Source organism: Plectropomus leopardus, chromosome 17 (assembly GCF_026936395.1).
Source record: "Plectropomus leopardus strain MGB_pleo_1.0 chromosome 17, ASM2693639v1, whole genome shotgun sequence".
In the NCBI taxonomy this organism is placed as follows: Eukaryota; Metazoa; Chordata; class Actinopteri; order Perciformes; family Serranidae; genus Plectropomus; species Plectropomus leopardus.
The window spans coordinates 32152435-32169401 of record NC_142192.1 but is presented as its reverse complement, the minus strand read 5'-3'; the positions used below and the strand labels follow the sequence as shown (position 1 = coordinate 32169401).

The 16967-nt window shown below is 37.5% G+C and overlaps 1 protein-coding gene across 1 annotated transcript in view; it reads left to right on the top strand.

Annotated features, from left to right (window-relative positions):
- The window catches only part of LOC148186726 (uncharacterized), a 29366-nt gene extending 12408 nt beyond the window's left edge, over positions 1-16958 (top strand). Inside the window, exons 6-9 of the mRNA XM_088090887.1 lie at positions 1741-1855; positions 2678-2858; positions 9381-9523; positions 15403-16958. Of these exons, the coding sequence (XP_087947013.1) occupies positions 2762-2858; positions 9381-9523; positions 15403-15426 (264 nt within the window). The 5' untranslated portion in view covers positions 1741-1855; positions 2678-2761 and the 3' untranslated portion in view covers positions 15427-16958. The remainder of the gene's footprint in view (positions 1-1740; positions 1856-2677; positions 2859-9380; positions 9524-15402) is intronic.
- Positions 16959-16967: the final 9 nt, after the last annotated feature.

Genomic DNA, 16967 nt, shown 5'->3' with positions numbered 1-16967 from the left:
TGTTCACACAAAAAGTGGCAGAAGTATTGGTGTGAAGACTGACAAGAGAAGAGAGCGAGGGATTAAAACGCCACCCTCTTTTCTCAGCTGCCCACATCTGGCCAATCGCTGTGTGAAGTGGGTGTGAATTTTGGAACGGCGGTGTCGCAAAGTTGAGGAGAAACTGACAGAAACAACCTCCTCCGATCCCGACGTCAGAAAAGTGTGAGGAGAGGAGGTTTTAGATTCACTTAGCTGGAGCGTTTAAATATCTCCGGAGGCCTTTTTTTTCAGTGCAGCGTTTGCAGAACTCGAGGTCAGTTTCAAGACCACTTTTTGAAGGAATTTGGGCTTGATTTTGAAAATATGAGGGGAAAAGGCAATGAGCAGCTTAGGGAGAACTTTTCTGCAAATGGCAAGAAATAAGTAGGTTTGGACAAATATATATTTTTGTTATATATATATTTATCATAATTGAAATTATTTATAAGAATGATTGTTTTTAGGCACTTTTTCCACGTTGTTTCATATTTTCTCTTTTTTTATCATTTTTCTTAATTTATTTTATTTTAATTTTAGGGACATCTTGTACTTGGTTGGGCAAAGCAATGAGCAAGAAATACGTAGGTTAAAAGACAGGGAAAATATATATATATTTATCATAATAATTATAATTATATATATAAACAGATATATAATCATAATTATACATTTTAAATTATTTAATAGAATTATTAGTTCAGCAGCTCGTCTCTAACTGTGTCTGTCAGAAGGACAGACACACTGCAGCGACTTTTTACACTTATTTTGTCTGAAAAAGACAGAAGGCGGGTTTCCATTACAGGCCCCCAAAACATCACATCTGCCCCTGGTAATAATAATGAGAGCTCAGCGTGAGCGGCTGGATGAGACACGGAGCGATGTGTCCTGGTGTTTCTAAATAATTCATCCAAAGTCTGATTAAACGAGAAAATAACACAAAGTCGTCTGTAGAAGTTTAAAGAAGTCACTTTCACCTCTGCAGATGTGTCTGTTTCAGACACTTTGGTGCTGTGAGGAGAAGCTGCGCTCTGTTTGTCTGTCTCACTGCGCTGCTGTCGGACCATCAGCTGTTTGATCCACGGTGATGAAATGCTGTGGCTGTCAAACACTCAGCTGTTGTACAGTCAAAGTCGTTTACTGCATTTGGTTCTCCGCGGCGCTATTCTTAATATCATTGGCTGTTCGTGTTATCTGTGAAAACACGGCTGGGATCCGTTCTATCGATATTCTAACTACATCTCATATTTAAAACAAGGAAAGGTTATTTTGAGATTTGTATCGTTATCGTTTTATCAGCCCTACACATAGCCACAGCATCATGTGACCTAGAAAAGACATCTACCTCCTCATGTGAGCGTAAAAAAAAAAAAATTGCGATAAATGTTTTTTTGAAACTGATGTGTTTCTATTAGGTGTATTTTATATTTGCAACTTCAATTTGCACAATTCGAGGGTTAATAGAAACTACTGGCTCTAAATGCTTTTCATGTTTTGTTCCCGTAGATTAGGACTCGCTCCCTATAGAAATAAACGGTTTATTCTAAGGAAACAAAAACACAGCCGTTTTTATTTCAGGTGATTATAAACTAAAGAAAACCTATTACAGTCATTTATTGTGAAATATTACATTTACATCCTATAAAATACTGGAAATAGTCATGCATCTTTTTATCTGCAGCAAATATATAAAACTTTTTATATTTTATTACATTTCTGCAGATGTTCCCCCTAAATGTAACCACTAGACCTTTTTCCCGTCCTCGATGTGAGGGTGGAGGACAGAGGACAGAGGACAGAGGACAGAGGGACGTCGTGTTCTGCAAAGCCCTCTGAGGTAAACTGTGATTTGTGATAATGGGCCTTAGAAATAAAATTGACTTGACTTGCCACATAATTATTATAAAAATATTGATCACAGGCACCTGAGAGCCGCGCTCGGACACTCCGCCGCTCACAGGTGTCGAGGTGTTCGACTCGTTAAATCCCAAAATCAAAACAGAGCTCCTGGAATTCACAGAATGTCTCAATTCAATTATATCCAGCGGTTCAAGAGCTGCAGAGTTTTGATTTTCCGTGTTTGTGCACCTGACAGAGGTGGAGCGCATCCACGACCCGAAAAAAACTCCCGTTCAGCCCTCCGCCTTCAGGTTTCCCTGCCGGCGTTTGAACAGATTTAACCTGCGAGACGTCAGTCAGTCACCACCGGCTGCTGATGATGAGCGAGTGTTTGTCAAAGGAGCGTGTTCACCCACAAACCCTCAGAGTGTGAGCACGAGTGTTAGTGCAGCCTCCTCACACACACACACACACACACACACACACACACATGCATGGCCTTCTGTTAAATGGAGCAATTCACAGGAAAATCTGACTCTGAGGACACACACACACACACACACACACACACACACACACACACACACACACACACACACACTCTGCATGAATATGGAGCTAAAAGGCAGAACGATAAACACACTCTTGTACACTGGAAGCACTTAGACGAGCACACACACACACGCACACACACACACACACACACTCACACACACACACTCACAGCTTTTTGGGGGCACGGTAGCTTTCATTCCTGACTGCAGCTCTATATCGCACGGAAATGTGATTTCACACTGAACTTTTCAACCCGTTCTTTCAGGAGAAGAAGAAAGACGAGAGGGAGAGTAAGAGGAGGGAGAAACTCTGAGCACATCAGTATTTTTGGCAGCTGGTGAGTGAGGCGATGCTTCGACGTGGAAACCCTCCCTCCCCTCGCCTCCTCCTCCCCCGACAGCCTGAGATGTTTGTAGACTCCACGCAGGATATCAAGGTGCCAAAATGTGAGTTTTTATCAGATAAAGTAAATACATCTTTTAACTAAAAACTACTTTTTTTTTACTGCTACTTCTGGATTTCTAAAAAAAAAAAGCAACACAAGAATATTTGAAGGTTTTTCTTTCTTCCATTTATTTATTTTATTATATTATTTTTTTGCAGACATGATGCACACAATTACATCTCAAACGTTGACACGATGACAATAAAAATAAAAAAAGCACTAAAAAAAAACTCACGCAGATGAAGCACTTTCACAGAGAAATGAAATTCTTCTTGTGCATCATTTTGTGGGATGCATCCCAACATTTTTGCAAGCATCTGGATCTTCTGGTAGAATTTCAATTAAAGTTCAGTAATCTTCTATATGGATTAAGTAAATTCAGGATATTTCACAACATCCTCTGCAAAAACAGAAAAATTAGAGGGATTATAATCCATCAAAAAACAGGATTTTAGGAAAGATTAAAAAACACTTTTCTCTTTGACAAATATTTACCTTTTTTCTGGCCAGAGTCACTGAAGCAGAGACGGACTTCAGATCCCACTCACGCGTCGTGTGACTCTGGTGGATCAGATGCTTTTAAAGACGCGGTTTCTGTCAAAAACACGGAAGAAAGGCAACAAGCGACTCATGAAGAACTGAGCCAAAAAAACAGCAATAAATAATGCTGTGAAGCCCTTTGAGGAAACATGGGATTTGTGATAACAGGTTTAAAAAAAAAAAAAAAAAAGAATTGAATTGAACTGAACCGAAATTATTTGAATAATAAATAAATAAATAAATAAATAAATAGATAAATAGAAAATGCCAAAAGCACAAGAAAATTACCTTACACAAATGCTTAAAAATAATAAAAATTATGTAAGATAAACATGATTTTCCAAATCTACTAATTAGTTAATAATTCAAAAGGAGCTCGACCCGACAGTAAAACCCTGCTTTCACATTTACCCTTTAAAACCTGACAAATTGGCTTGATGTTTTTTAAAAAACATGCAATGAGTAAATTAACAAGGTCAGAAATGGCCCCAAAATTTGCAAAAAAAAAAAAAAAAAGTTAAAGGAAAATGATATGAAATGAGAAAAAAAGAAGGAAAAAAGAAAATTAAAACATTTTAAATATAGGCATTTGGTAGTAATAATATAGCTTCCTTGACATTTTCCCTAGCCTTTAAAATGACCCCAAAATAGCAATAAATTTAATACATAAATAAAAATAAAAATTGCAAAAAGTACAAGGAAATTACCCGAAAAAAAGCTTAAGCTTCTGTAAAATATTTTTAAGTATAAAAATGTGATATTTATCAGTATAAATAAATAAACTATACATGAGATATGAATAACTTTTCCCTTGCTTTAAAAATATATTTTTTTCCAAATCTATTTATTAATTAATGGTTAAAAATTAAGTCAGCCTCAACCAAAAGTAAAATCCTGCTTTTACATTAATTCACAATTCAGAATCATCTATAACAGAGCAACAGTCACAGGGACATTTTTATACTTTTAATACTCTTAATATTAAATTTTGCTTTTTATACTGAAATACTTTTACTGCAGGAACACTTTCACTGCAGGACTTTTGCATTGTGGTATTAGTACTTTAAGTAACAGATCTAAATACTTCCTCCATCACTGAAACGTTGCGAATGGAGTCCATAAATCACATTTTATGCACAATAAGCAGAAAAAGCGTCTGCAGCTGCCAAAACGTGTTTGGAGACAAACTTTTCTGCAGCTCACGACTTCATCTGACTTTATTTTAGGCTTACGAATGAAGATTTATGTTCAGAGGAGACGGGATGTTTTGATTTATTTCCTGGTGCAGCGATCTGTTTTGATTTCGAGTTGATTAACACGCTGTGAAATATGACTTATCCAGAAATAAATGAGAGTAAAAACACAAACAATTTAGGACATTTTCAGTCTTACAAGTTTGTTTTGTCTCCAAACGTTGCGCACCATCTGGCTCCAGACAAACTTTTTTTGGTTTCCAGTCCACAGTGTGGGTGCACTGGGGAGGAATTGTTAAGTTTTGTTTTTTTGTTTTTTTAACTTTACTAAGTGGGATAAATTTATGTTTTTGATGCCACATTTGGGATTTATTTTTTATTTTTTATTTTTGCTGCAGCAGAGTTTTGTTCTTCCTCCGCTGAGAGGAGAAGAAGAGACAACAGCTGGAAGAGGGCAGAGGGCGCACACACACACACACACACACACACACACACACACGCACACACGCAAACACACATTAACTAGCTTTCCTCGCATTTTTTCTTCACACACACACAAATGCACACACACTGCACACAGTCACACGTTGCATCTCTTTCACACACATATTCACACATTTCTCATTTTCACATTCTTCTTTTTTGCCTACACACACACACACACATCACACACACATTAACGCTCCCATTTTCTCAATCTCACAACATGAACACACTCTTACTCCACTCCTCTCAGTTTCTCTCTCTCTCTCACACACACACACACACACACACACACACACACACACACACACACACACACACACACACACACACACACACACACACACACACACACACACACTCATTGTCAGGCACTTGGCAGATGTGGGTTTTGGGGATGGAGGTGTTTCAGTTTTGTTGGAGGTACGAATGTCTCCCCCTCTCACCCCACCTGAGACACCTGTGTGTGTGTGTGTGTGTGTGTGTGTGTGTGTGTGTGTGTGTGTGTGTGTGTGTGTGTGTTTGTTGTCAGGGGAAAATCTCCCAAATCTGCACTTTTCAGGGACAAAGAGAATCAGCTTTGTTTTCGCTCCGCGATGATCCGTTTTTAAAGCGTGGATGTATAAAGACACGTGGATACAGTGTCACAAACATGGCCGCGCTGCTTCCTGTCAAAGTTACTTGGTGACAAATTTAACCAAAATAAATTTTGGCGCTGCTCCCGTACTGTGTGACACATAACCGGTCAGCCCGTTCTCATCCCGAAGTCCTCAAATCCCTCCGCTTTTTCAGTGCTTTAACCCTTTGAAACCTGGATTCTCACTTTTCTTGAGCTATCTATCTATCTATCTATCTATCTATCTATCTATCTATCTATCTATCTATGCTGTTTGAATAGTAATTTTCTCAAACTTGAAATTAATATTTTGATATTTTTATTTTCATTTTTTTTACTTTTTTACTGAAAAATTTCTTATGCATTTTCACTATTATATTATTTTATATATTTATATTATACTATATATATTTTATATATTTATTTAATATTTACTATTATTTTTTAAATTGTTTTTAGGGCATAGTATTTCATTAATCATGTTTTTAATGTTTGAAATAAAGTGTATGCAATTCAATTAAAAAAAATAAAAATGAAAACAGTGAAGGATATGCAGACACGTGCCACAGCCAGGTAAACAGACACCACTGGTTTCGTGAAGACGGGTGTGACCGCCAGTTTTTTTCACTTTGAGACTCTCTAAACAAAACTAACGAGGAATTTATTTTGGCCTCGAGTTCAGATAAAATCAGGATTTTTCCGAAGCTTTGAACCTGCAGGACGAGGCGTTTCTTGGTGGTGTAAGCTGTGAGCTCTCGTCCTATTGGTCGGTGAGTCGCGGCTGAGTGTGTGTGTGTGTGTGTGTGTGTGTGTGTGTGTGTGTGTGTGTGTGTGTGTGTGTGTGTGTGTGTGTGTGCGTGTGTGTGCGTGTGGTTGTTGAGGTGGAGCAGAAACAGGACACTCTGCCAGAGATGACACACATGAACAAACACACACATACTGTCCTGTTCACGCCCTAATCAGCACCCCCTCTCACACACACACACACACACACACACACACTCTCGCGGTAACATCAAACGTGTGTACCCCCTCCTTCCATCAAGGTCGTCCGGCTCTTCTTCTTCACAGCAGAAAGTGATAACGAGCTCGCAGACTAACAGACAGAAATTTCTGCTTCAGACACCAACCGGCTCCTGGTGTGTGTGACCTCTGACCTCTGTGTGTGTGTGTGTGTGTGACCTCTGACCTCTGTGTGTGTGTGTGTGTGTGTGTGTGACCTCTGACCTCTGTGTGTGTGTGTGTGTGTGTGTGTGTGTGTGTGTGTGTCATAAACTGTATACTTTGTACCATCAACATATAAATTCACGTACTGACGTGAAACCAAAGAAGAGAATTGAGGAGCAGTTTTGAGTCGTTTTAAATCAACAGTTCTGTCGAGTTTCTGAAGTCGACTCAAAGTTTTGCCGAAGTTCATTCGCCAAAACAAATGTTGGTGTTTTAGGTTTCTGCAAACCACTGATGCAGCACGTTCAGTCGTTTTTATGTAGCGAACATGCTTAAACTTTAACAGCGCTGAGGTTAGCGTGTGGTTTATGTTTAGGCAGTTTGGCAGATGTTTCACCTGAAATAAGAAAAGATAATAATGTCCCACAGTGTGTGTACAGGACCAGCAAGCAAAAGGACAATAAAATAGAACAAAATAGTTTTTAAAAAAAGTATCTAAGTAAGAAATGAATTATAATAAATAAGTAAATAAATTTAAAAGAAAAAAGTAGGTGCCAAATAGTAAAAAGTTCACTAAAAAAACCCTCATCAAAAAGTTCAACATCTCCATCAGTTATTCAAGAAAGTAATAATTTTGAATATTCTAGACTCATTACATGTAAACTAAACTGTTTAATGATATGAATGAATGATAGTTATGGCCTTTACAGCTAGAAAAATGTAAAAAAAAATACTAATAAATAAATAAAATAAAATGTGGAAATTTGTTTTGCATCCACAAGCTTACAGAATCAACAGAATGACATAAATAAATTTAAATTTAAATTTAAGAAAAACACAGTTTGTGACATTTCTAATCCTGCTTGAAGCCAAAAAACGAAGCATTTTTTAAAGAGTTTATTTTTTTGGTGACCAAACCGAGGAAGTTAAGGGAAACATGTTTTCCTGACCATAATTAAGTAGTTTTCATGCTTAAACATCGCCACACTGTCCCAACATTACCGTTAAAAACCGAAACATCAGAGAATGGAAAAGTTCAACACAGAAATGTAAAAATATCCCAAAAATAAGAGATGAGACACTTTGACTAAAGCAGGTATTTCAGCAGCACACAGCGGATCCAAAAGACCGATGTAAAAGTGTTCGAGTTCACTTTAAAATGTCTATTTTAGTTAATTAAAACAGGTAATAAGGTAATAAAAGAATAAATTACCGGGTAAGGGAAGCAAAAAAAGAAGCTGTGCAGAGAATAAATCAATCAGGTGACATTTTTTCTTTTCTTCTACCTGTAAAAGCAGCAGGAGAGACGCCGACAAACGTATACGGCGTCATGAAACGCAGCTTTTTATAAACTCAGGATTTCATCGTGTTGTCAGAACAGAGGAGGACGAGGCCGCCGCCTCTCAGAATAACTTTAATCGTACAAACAAAAAAACTGAGCGACACGAGTACGTTCACGCTTCCTGTTTTTTGTTTTTTTCCCCCTCGAGGCTCTGCATGAAGTACCTTTGACTCCGTGTTTTATTGTTCCTCCTCTAAACTTTAATTAAATCAAACCGAAACCCAAAATTAAGAGTGAGAGTGTGCAGCATGTGGACTTTGATTAAACTTTATTTTTTCAGTTTCAGTCCCACTGAGGACGTTTTCAGCTCTCATATCAAACCAAAGACGGTGTTTCATCAAAAACGAGAAAATAACATTAATTCGACTGTTTTTATTTCAACAAAACCACTAAGGTATTAAGTTAGGAAGAGTTTAATATAATTAATAAAAAAGTTCTTAAACCTCATCAATAAATTCTCTATTTCATATTTTCCTGCTGTGATTATTTATTCACTTTAACCCCTTAAAACCTAAGAAATTAGCTTGATTTCTTTCAAAAATATGGTTCGAGGTCAATAAATGACAAAAAAAGAAATGACCCAAAAATTAGCAAGGAATTATTAAAAGATTAGTATAAGAAAAATACCTGAAAATTAGTTAAAAAAAAATTTAAATGCATAAAATAAAATAAAACAAGACAAAATGAAAAGAAAGTTAAAAGAACAACACATGAAAAGTCCTTATGTGATATATTTGTAATATAATTTTGCACGTGTAATAATATTTACAATCATAGTCTTTCCCCAGCTTTTTAAAAATTATTTTCTAAATCTTCTAATTTCTTGCACTTTGTGAATCATTGATTTCCAAATTCCTCATTGCATTTTTCCATGTTTTTGAAAGAAATCCAACTTGCTGAGAGTTCAAATGTTTAAATACTTGAGAAAAGCGTCTGAAACAAGAAAAGTGAGTCGCTCCAGGTTTCAAAGGGTTAAAATCCATATTCTCATTTATCTATTTGATTATTTTTAGGTTTATCTGGACAAATAGGTGTCTTCAGTTTACAATAATCCTAATTTTTAAAGACCAGCCAGCATGCCAACAGGTTCATACACGTCAGCTTGAAGAAATATTTCTGGTATTTTTATTCGGTATTTATAAGATGAATTGGGTTTAATTAACTCTTTGTCTTGTCTTCCAGGTGCAGAAGGAAAACGTGTAAGTTTGTGGCTCCAAAACGGCAGCGACAGGTGCAAAACTCTGACTTTGTTTCCTAAAAATCCTGCTGCAAACGTGCAGAAGCTGCAGGCTGGTTTGGTGACGGGCCAGGAGGATCTGGTGCTGGTGAGTCGAGCCGTCTGACAGTTTGAGGTTTCGGCTGATGACTTTTTATGAGCAGAGATAAAGAAAAACACGCCCGGAGTTTCCTCAGAACAAAGACTCGCGGCGCGGCTTTACGGCCTTTTGGTGACGACTGTTGCCTCATTAACTTTGAGTGTGTGTGGTATTAAAATATGTTCCAGGTAACTCCGAGCACCTGTGGGTCGACAGGTAAATCCGGATCTGGACGGTTGTTCGCCAAACATTTGGCAGCAGCATGTAAACACCAGCGCCACACTCTGTCCTCTGGCTCCTGCTGTTAACCCTTTAGGGCCTGTTTCAGTATCACACACACTCGAATCGCTCGGCGCTTTCGAAATCAAGCTTTAAAAAAATAGTATTCGTTAATATTATTTTCTACTTCAGTGAATTCATATTATTTAACCGACATTGATGCTAATCAGAAATATGAAATATTCATTAATTTTCAAAATTTTAACCCTTTAAATGCCAGTTTTTTTTCATGATGCCACAAGGTTTGTAGATGAAAAAAAAAAGAATAATTTTTAAATAAAGTAGATTTTTTATTATCACAGCCTTAAATATGTCAATGATTTGCTGCACATTTTATTATTTTTTGTGCAGTGTCAAATACTCATACTCATACCGCTCTGCACATAAAATGTGCTTTTCAAAATCAGGCTGAAAAAAATATTAGACATTTATATGATTTTCTACTTCATTTAACCAGCATCAGTCCAGATCATAAATATCAATTTTTAATTTTTATTTTTTTCAGAATTTTAACCCTTTAAATGCCAGGTTTTTGTTGCCACTATGTGTGTAGATGAAATGTACTACATGCAAAATATATTATCACAGTCTGGGATCTGTCAATGATTAGCAGCAACATTTATTTTTATATATTATTATTTTTGATGCAAATACTCACACTCGTATCACAAACGTGCTTTTCAAAATGCAATTATAAAATGTATTATACATTAATATGATTTTTAAACCAACATCATCGTCCTAATCACAAGTATCAAATATTCATTTATTTTCTGAATTTTAACCATTTAAATGCATAAATGCCAGGTTTTAGTCGTAATGCCACTGTGTTTTTAGATGGAAAAAAACAATATATAGTGCTGGCAATAAAGATGGTTTTATTTATTTGTTTTTTTATCACAGCCTGGGATTTGTCAGCAATTTACAGCAACATTGATGTCGACAGTTTTGTTACCACAAACAGCTGGAAATTTCCCCGACATCTTAGTAAAATACTCTCTTTTTTTGTTAAACTAACGGCTGGAAATGTCCCGACATTCTGTTAAAAATGTGCCGTTTTGTCATAACAATCATGGCTGGAAATGTCCCGACGTCTCGTTAAAATACCCGCTTTGGGTATCACAAAGACAGCTGGAAACTTTTCATTATCTTGTTAAAAAATACTTAGTTTGGTTGCCACAAACCAAGTGAAAATGTCCTGTTCAGTCACAACAAATATAGCTGAAAATGTCCTGACCTTGTGAAAATTTTATTTTTTTAAAATCACAGTTTGGTCGCCACAAACACAGCTGGAAATGTCTACAGTCCGTTAAATGTCCCGTTTTGTTGTGACAAACTTGAAATGTCCCTACATCTTAAAAAAAAATCAACTAGTTTTGTCGCCACAAACAAAAAACAAAAAAATGTCCTGACCTCTTGATTTAAAAAAAAAAAATCACAGTTGGGTCACTAAAAACACAGCTGGAAATGTATATGGTCCGTTAAAATGTTCCTGTTTTGTCGCAGCAAACTGGAAATGTCTCTACAAAAATCGACTGGTTTTGTCGCCACAAACAAAAAACAAACAAAAAAAACAGGTTTTCGTCACAAACGCAGCTAAAAACGTCTTAGACGTCTCTGTAAAATAATGATTCTGGGCCTCCGTCTTTTCTCTTTATAAAGTTTTCTCTTTTGTCCTTTTTTTAGTCTCATTTTGCATCTTTGAAGTTTACATTTCAGCCGTTTAAACATCGTTGCATAAAAAGTGATCACGTTTCCAAAGGACCGGCAGCACGCAGAGCGTTTTTACATCAGCACCTGAAACTAAAGAGATTCACAGGAGTTATCACAGTTGTGATATTTTTTATTGGAAAAAGAGCAGATTGATTGGAGCTCAGCGGGTGGGGGGGGTTAAATTCAGGCAGCAGAGGCTGATCTGAGCTCCTCGTTGAGGACGTTTGCTCTGGAAGGTTTTTGTTTTTTAAAAAAGACTCAAAGACAAACTGACAACTGGGTCAGCGCGGAGCGTCTGGTGAAGCAGCCGGATGCAGAATCACGGCCTCCGTCTTCTTCGCTCGGCGTCTGAAATCACAGTCGACCTCCATCGACCTTCATCGACCCAGATACGACGCCACAGGAGGAGAAGAAATGTCAGAGGCAGCGCGAGGACGCCTTGTCCTCATTTGACGAGTGGAGTCGACAAACGAGCCGTTGTGTCCTGCTGCTTTCATGACTGCAGTGTTTACAGGCCTGCAGGCAGGTTGTCAGACACGACCAACACTGAGACGTATTGAAATCCACACTTTATCTGATGATAACCGCCGAGCCGCGTGCGAACCGCACCGATAAAAATACCACTTGTTTCATGATTTCTTAAAGAGGAAGTGGCCTGACAGCTCGTCGTGTCGCTGCATAATTGTTTGTTGTGACAAGATTAAATAAATTAACGGTTTTCTTGTGATTATCAAACGGATATTTCTGGACGTCGGATAAAAGCTTGTTGTGTGGAGGTCACACGGTAACTGTCTTGTGATCACAAGTAAACAAATTTATACACTAAAAAAAAAAAAAAATACAAACATGAGATTTTTCTCTGGACAGAGTTTCAGCCGCCTGCAGCCCAGGAAACACACCGGATTTTTGAGTGAGAAAAAAAGTGAGAAAAAAAAAACATTTTATAACGTCAGTGCATTTTATATTTAAAGAATTATTTTACATTAATTTACTGCTCAAACTGTAAAAACAGTTAAACGCCTGAAAGGAATCATACGACTTATTTGACTTAAGTCTGTGAAAATAACTCAGAAATTATTAAAACTGACGCTCTAAAGAGCCGCCTCATCATAATTTACACCAAAAAAGAAATTCCACACAGTAAAATTAAACTGTTTCAACACTTTTTTGTCCCAAGTCATCACATGTGGCCGCTTCGAGGTGGACTTCTGCGTCTACACGTTACGCTCTACGTATCCGTCTGCGTCTGCTGTTTTCGTTTCTGTGATGTCAACACAAAAAAATAGCGGGATCACGCTGCAGGTGGTTATTTTTAGGCAACAAAAGCACATGACAACCAACGTCAGGACGTCAGCAAACGCACATGCTGGCACAGACGGTTACGTTTAAGGCAAAAGGAGCTCAAGGTGAAAAAAAACGTCACATTCAGACGAAGCAAACACCAGACTGTCGCATTAAAGTCCAGGGTTTGTTGGACCCGTCCACCTGCCCACGTGTTTATGGACGTCATATTTACCCGGCGCTCTCCTTCAGCATTTCATGCACAACCGACTGGTTCCAAGTGACGCTGCCGGTGCACGTTGCATGTGGATGCGCCCGGTGCCCTCCGGCCGTCTGCCGGAGTACAATAGCAACGCCACCGACTCTGTCTCAGTGCGTTTTCATCTGACGCCGTCCAGCCGCCTTCAGGTTGCACGCACAAGGTGGCTTTTGTCGATGTGCTCGTACGCTGAAAGCGATGACAGAGCGGTGCGTATTTGATGAGTTCGTAGTGAGAACGGGCCGAAACACGGCGCTCTAACAGGGCGATCTCCTAAGTACGTTGTAAAATTTCTATTTGACTTTTTGAAACTTTCAGAAATAATTCACGCTCATGCTGAAAGTTAGATGAGAAGATGGAAACCACTCTGATGTCGTTAAGCAAACAAGAAGAAACACCTCCCCTGTTTCTGCCCAAAATCCTCTCAGCAGCTCCTCTGAAACTCAGTAAATATTTGTGATGTGTTTTTTGTTTAACCCTCAGGGACCGTTTGGTGCATTTTACAAGCTTGTCTCGTTTTTCATTTTTTGATTATTTTGGCTGCGTTCATGCATATGGCATAAATTTTGGCAAGATGTATTTGAGTGTAATCAGTGAATTTGCAGCTCAGCTCCTACAATAAGCCTCAAATACACTGTGGAAACTAAATAGTTACATTCAGACTGTTCAGGTCCAAAAATGCTCCATTGAAACCCATTCAAACTGACATTTTTGATCCCACAGCCATCAGAGCAGAAAAACAGGACTTGTATTATTTCTGGGTGTCATTCTGGGCTTTGGACTCTGAATTTGTCATTTTGACTATTTTCCACCTGATGAGGTCATTTTGACCATATTTGGCATATGGAGGAAATACATGCTATTTCCACTAGGTGACCTGTCACAGTCAATGTAGCTGCTGATCACTGACATATCCCAGACTGTCAGCAGCTACACTCACACACTGACATATCCCAGACTGTCGGCAGCTACACTCACACACTGACATATCCCAGACTGTCGGCAGCTACACTCACACACTGACATATCCCAGACTGTCGGCAGCTACACTCACACACTGACATATCCCAGACTGTCAGCAGCTACACTCACACACTGACATATCCCAGACTGTCAGCAGCTACACTCACACACTGACATATCCCAGACTGTCAGCAGCTACACTCACACACTGACATATCCCAGACTGTCGGCAGCTACACTCACACACTGACATATCCCAGACTGTCGGCAGCTACACTCACACACTGACATATCCCAGACTGTCAGCAGCTACACTCACACACTGACATATCCCAGACTGTCAGCAGCTACACTCACACACTGACATATCCCAGACTGTCATCATTGATTTGCGTGTTGACAATATCTTGTTTTTCATCTAAAACTTAGTGAAATAATGACAAAAATCTGGCATTGAAAGGGTTAAAAGTCTGAAATTAATGAATATTTGATATTTATGATTAGGACTGATGTTGGTTAAAAAAATAAACTTAATGAAAGCAGAAAATCATGTGTAATATTAAAGGGTTAAAACTATAATTTGACTATTTTCTGGATTCTCTGCTGTATGCCTGGAAACCTTGCAGTGATGATTTATTTTTTAATTTTTTACTCATCTATTTGTTGGTTTATTTAAAGCGACAGTGCTCATGTATAAACTTTTTTTTAATAAAGAGGCTGTATTTTTTCACCTGTCATGTGGGCAGATGAGACAAAGTCACCCTGAAAGATTCAGTTTTCTATGAGCAAAAACTTATGACGGAATAATCTGAATAGCGATATAATAACATAAAAATCTGCACATAGTGGCTTTAAAAGTGTCCTCTATCATTAATTTCCAGCAGTAAATTTGAGGTGGAAAATAATTAAAACTAAAAGAATTTATGGAGTAATTTATGGCCCGTGTCTGTGAGCGGAGCGACGTCCTCAATTGATGTCCGTTTAAACGCGTCTCAGTCAGCGAAGTGTCGCCTCATCTTGTTGCAGCAGCGTTTTCGTGTCATTTGAATGTTTTACATAAAACTCCTTTTTAGGCCCAAAATTCAAACGCTCTGCACGAAGGCAGAACTCATTTCCCTTTTTTAATTGCATCACAAATCCTTTCAGGAATTCATTTTTCGGTGAAGTGGGGTGTATTTTAGATCCAAGTGTGAGCAGCCTGATCACAAGATGTCGACGCTTAATTTAAACCTGAAACAAGTTGAATTAAAAAAACACAGTCAATTATCACTTCTGCTGCTCACCTACTTTAAACTAAACACGGCGGTAAATAACTTTTTTTTTTTTTTTTTTTTTTGCAGTGCATGATGTTGTGGAAAAAACAAACATTTGGTTTTACTAATTTTCTGTGCAGCGTGACGTCGCAGAGCTTCACTGAGACAAAGATGGTCTTCAGATCCACGAGGCCTCCGGGGAATCTGCATGACGACAGCGGAGAGGTCATGCAAAACTTATAAAACACAGACACAAACACAGATTGTATGCATCCTGCTTCATGGTTTGTTTGTTTTTTTGATGAGCTGACATCATTTCCTAAACCGCCGGTTCTAACCTTAAATGCCCTCTCCGTCACTTTAACTGGAAATAAGTGCAGCTTTCAACAGAAAAATGTTGATTTTGAGTCATCTGCCTGCATTACCAAAAAAGATCCATAAAAGGAAAAAAAAAAACACCCAAATTGCCAACGACTGCTGTGAGTTTTAACGCCTGAGATCCGTCTGAACTGTTTCCAGAGCTCTTTAAAATGTTAATATTTATTGCTCCTTCATATGAAAATGTTCAGGTTGGTCCAAGGTGAACGTTTGAAGTTCCTCCCTGATTGATTTAAGTTATCTTTTCTACAGCATATATGCAGTATCAGTTTTTATTGATTTATATGCACCAGAAAAGGTTTTTTTCCACTAATAAAGTTATGTAACATTTTTTCAACAAGTGCTTCAGATTAAAGGTTCAGTGCGGATGATTCAGCGGTATTTAGTGACATCTAGTGGTGAGAATTTCACACTGCAATAGCTGAAATTTCCCCTGGTTAGACTTCCTTTAGTGTCTCTTCCTCTCCAAAACAAACGAACCAGGTGGTTCAAACTGATAAACAGTGAAGGATGAAAATCCTTAAAGTCAAACTTGAGTTAAAGTACAGATTTCTTACCAGAAAATGACACCTAAAAAGTCGCCTATTAGAATACTACTTTAAATATCTGATAATTACTGTACTTAAGTATCAAAAGTAATTTTATTATATTAAACTTACTTTATTACTAATGAAGGTACAAGTACAAATGTACAAAAGCATGCAATAAATGGTGCAATTTTGGGCAATTTTTAAAGAAAAAAAATTCACCAAAATGTTTTCTTCAAAAATCCCCAAGATTTTTTAAATAAAAGGCAATGGTCAGAATTTAAAAAAATAATTTAAAACATGAAAAATCTGCAGTAAAATATGTGCAAAATACAGCAATCTAAATGTATATAACCCTCCCCTAAAGCCAAAATAAAAAACACAGAAGTCCCTCCCCAGTGCTTAAAAAATGATTTCACATGCATCCCACTTTTTGCACCAATGCTTCCACTCCCAAAAATAACAAACAGTCCTTAAGTTTAATTTGAATGACTTTTGTAGAGGTTAAAGTCACATGTTAAAATACTTTAAAGTACTACAATATCTGATATGTACTGTACTTAAGTATCAAATGCAGTGTAACTATAATAAATGTAAAAAAGCACACAATAAAAGGTGCTGTTTTTGATGATTTTTTAAGAAAAAAAAAATTCCAAATGCTTTTCAAAGAAAACATGTTTCCATAAAAATTCCCTACCAAAAGTTAAATAAAATAAATTGCCAAATAAATTTCAAAGAACAAACAAACAAAGGGCCAAAATAAAGATATAAAAGCTTCAAGCCAATTTAGTTCTTTAAAA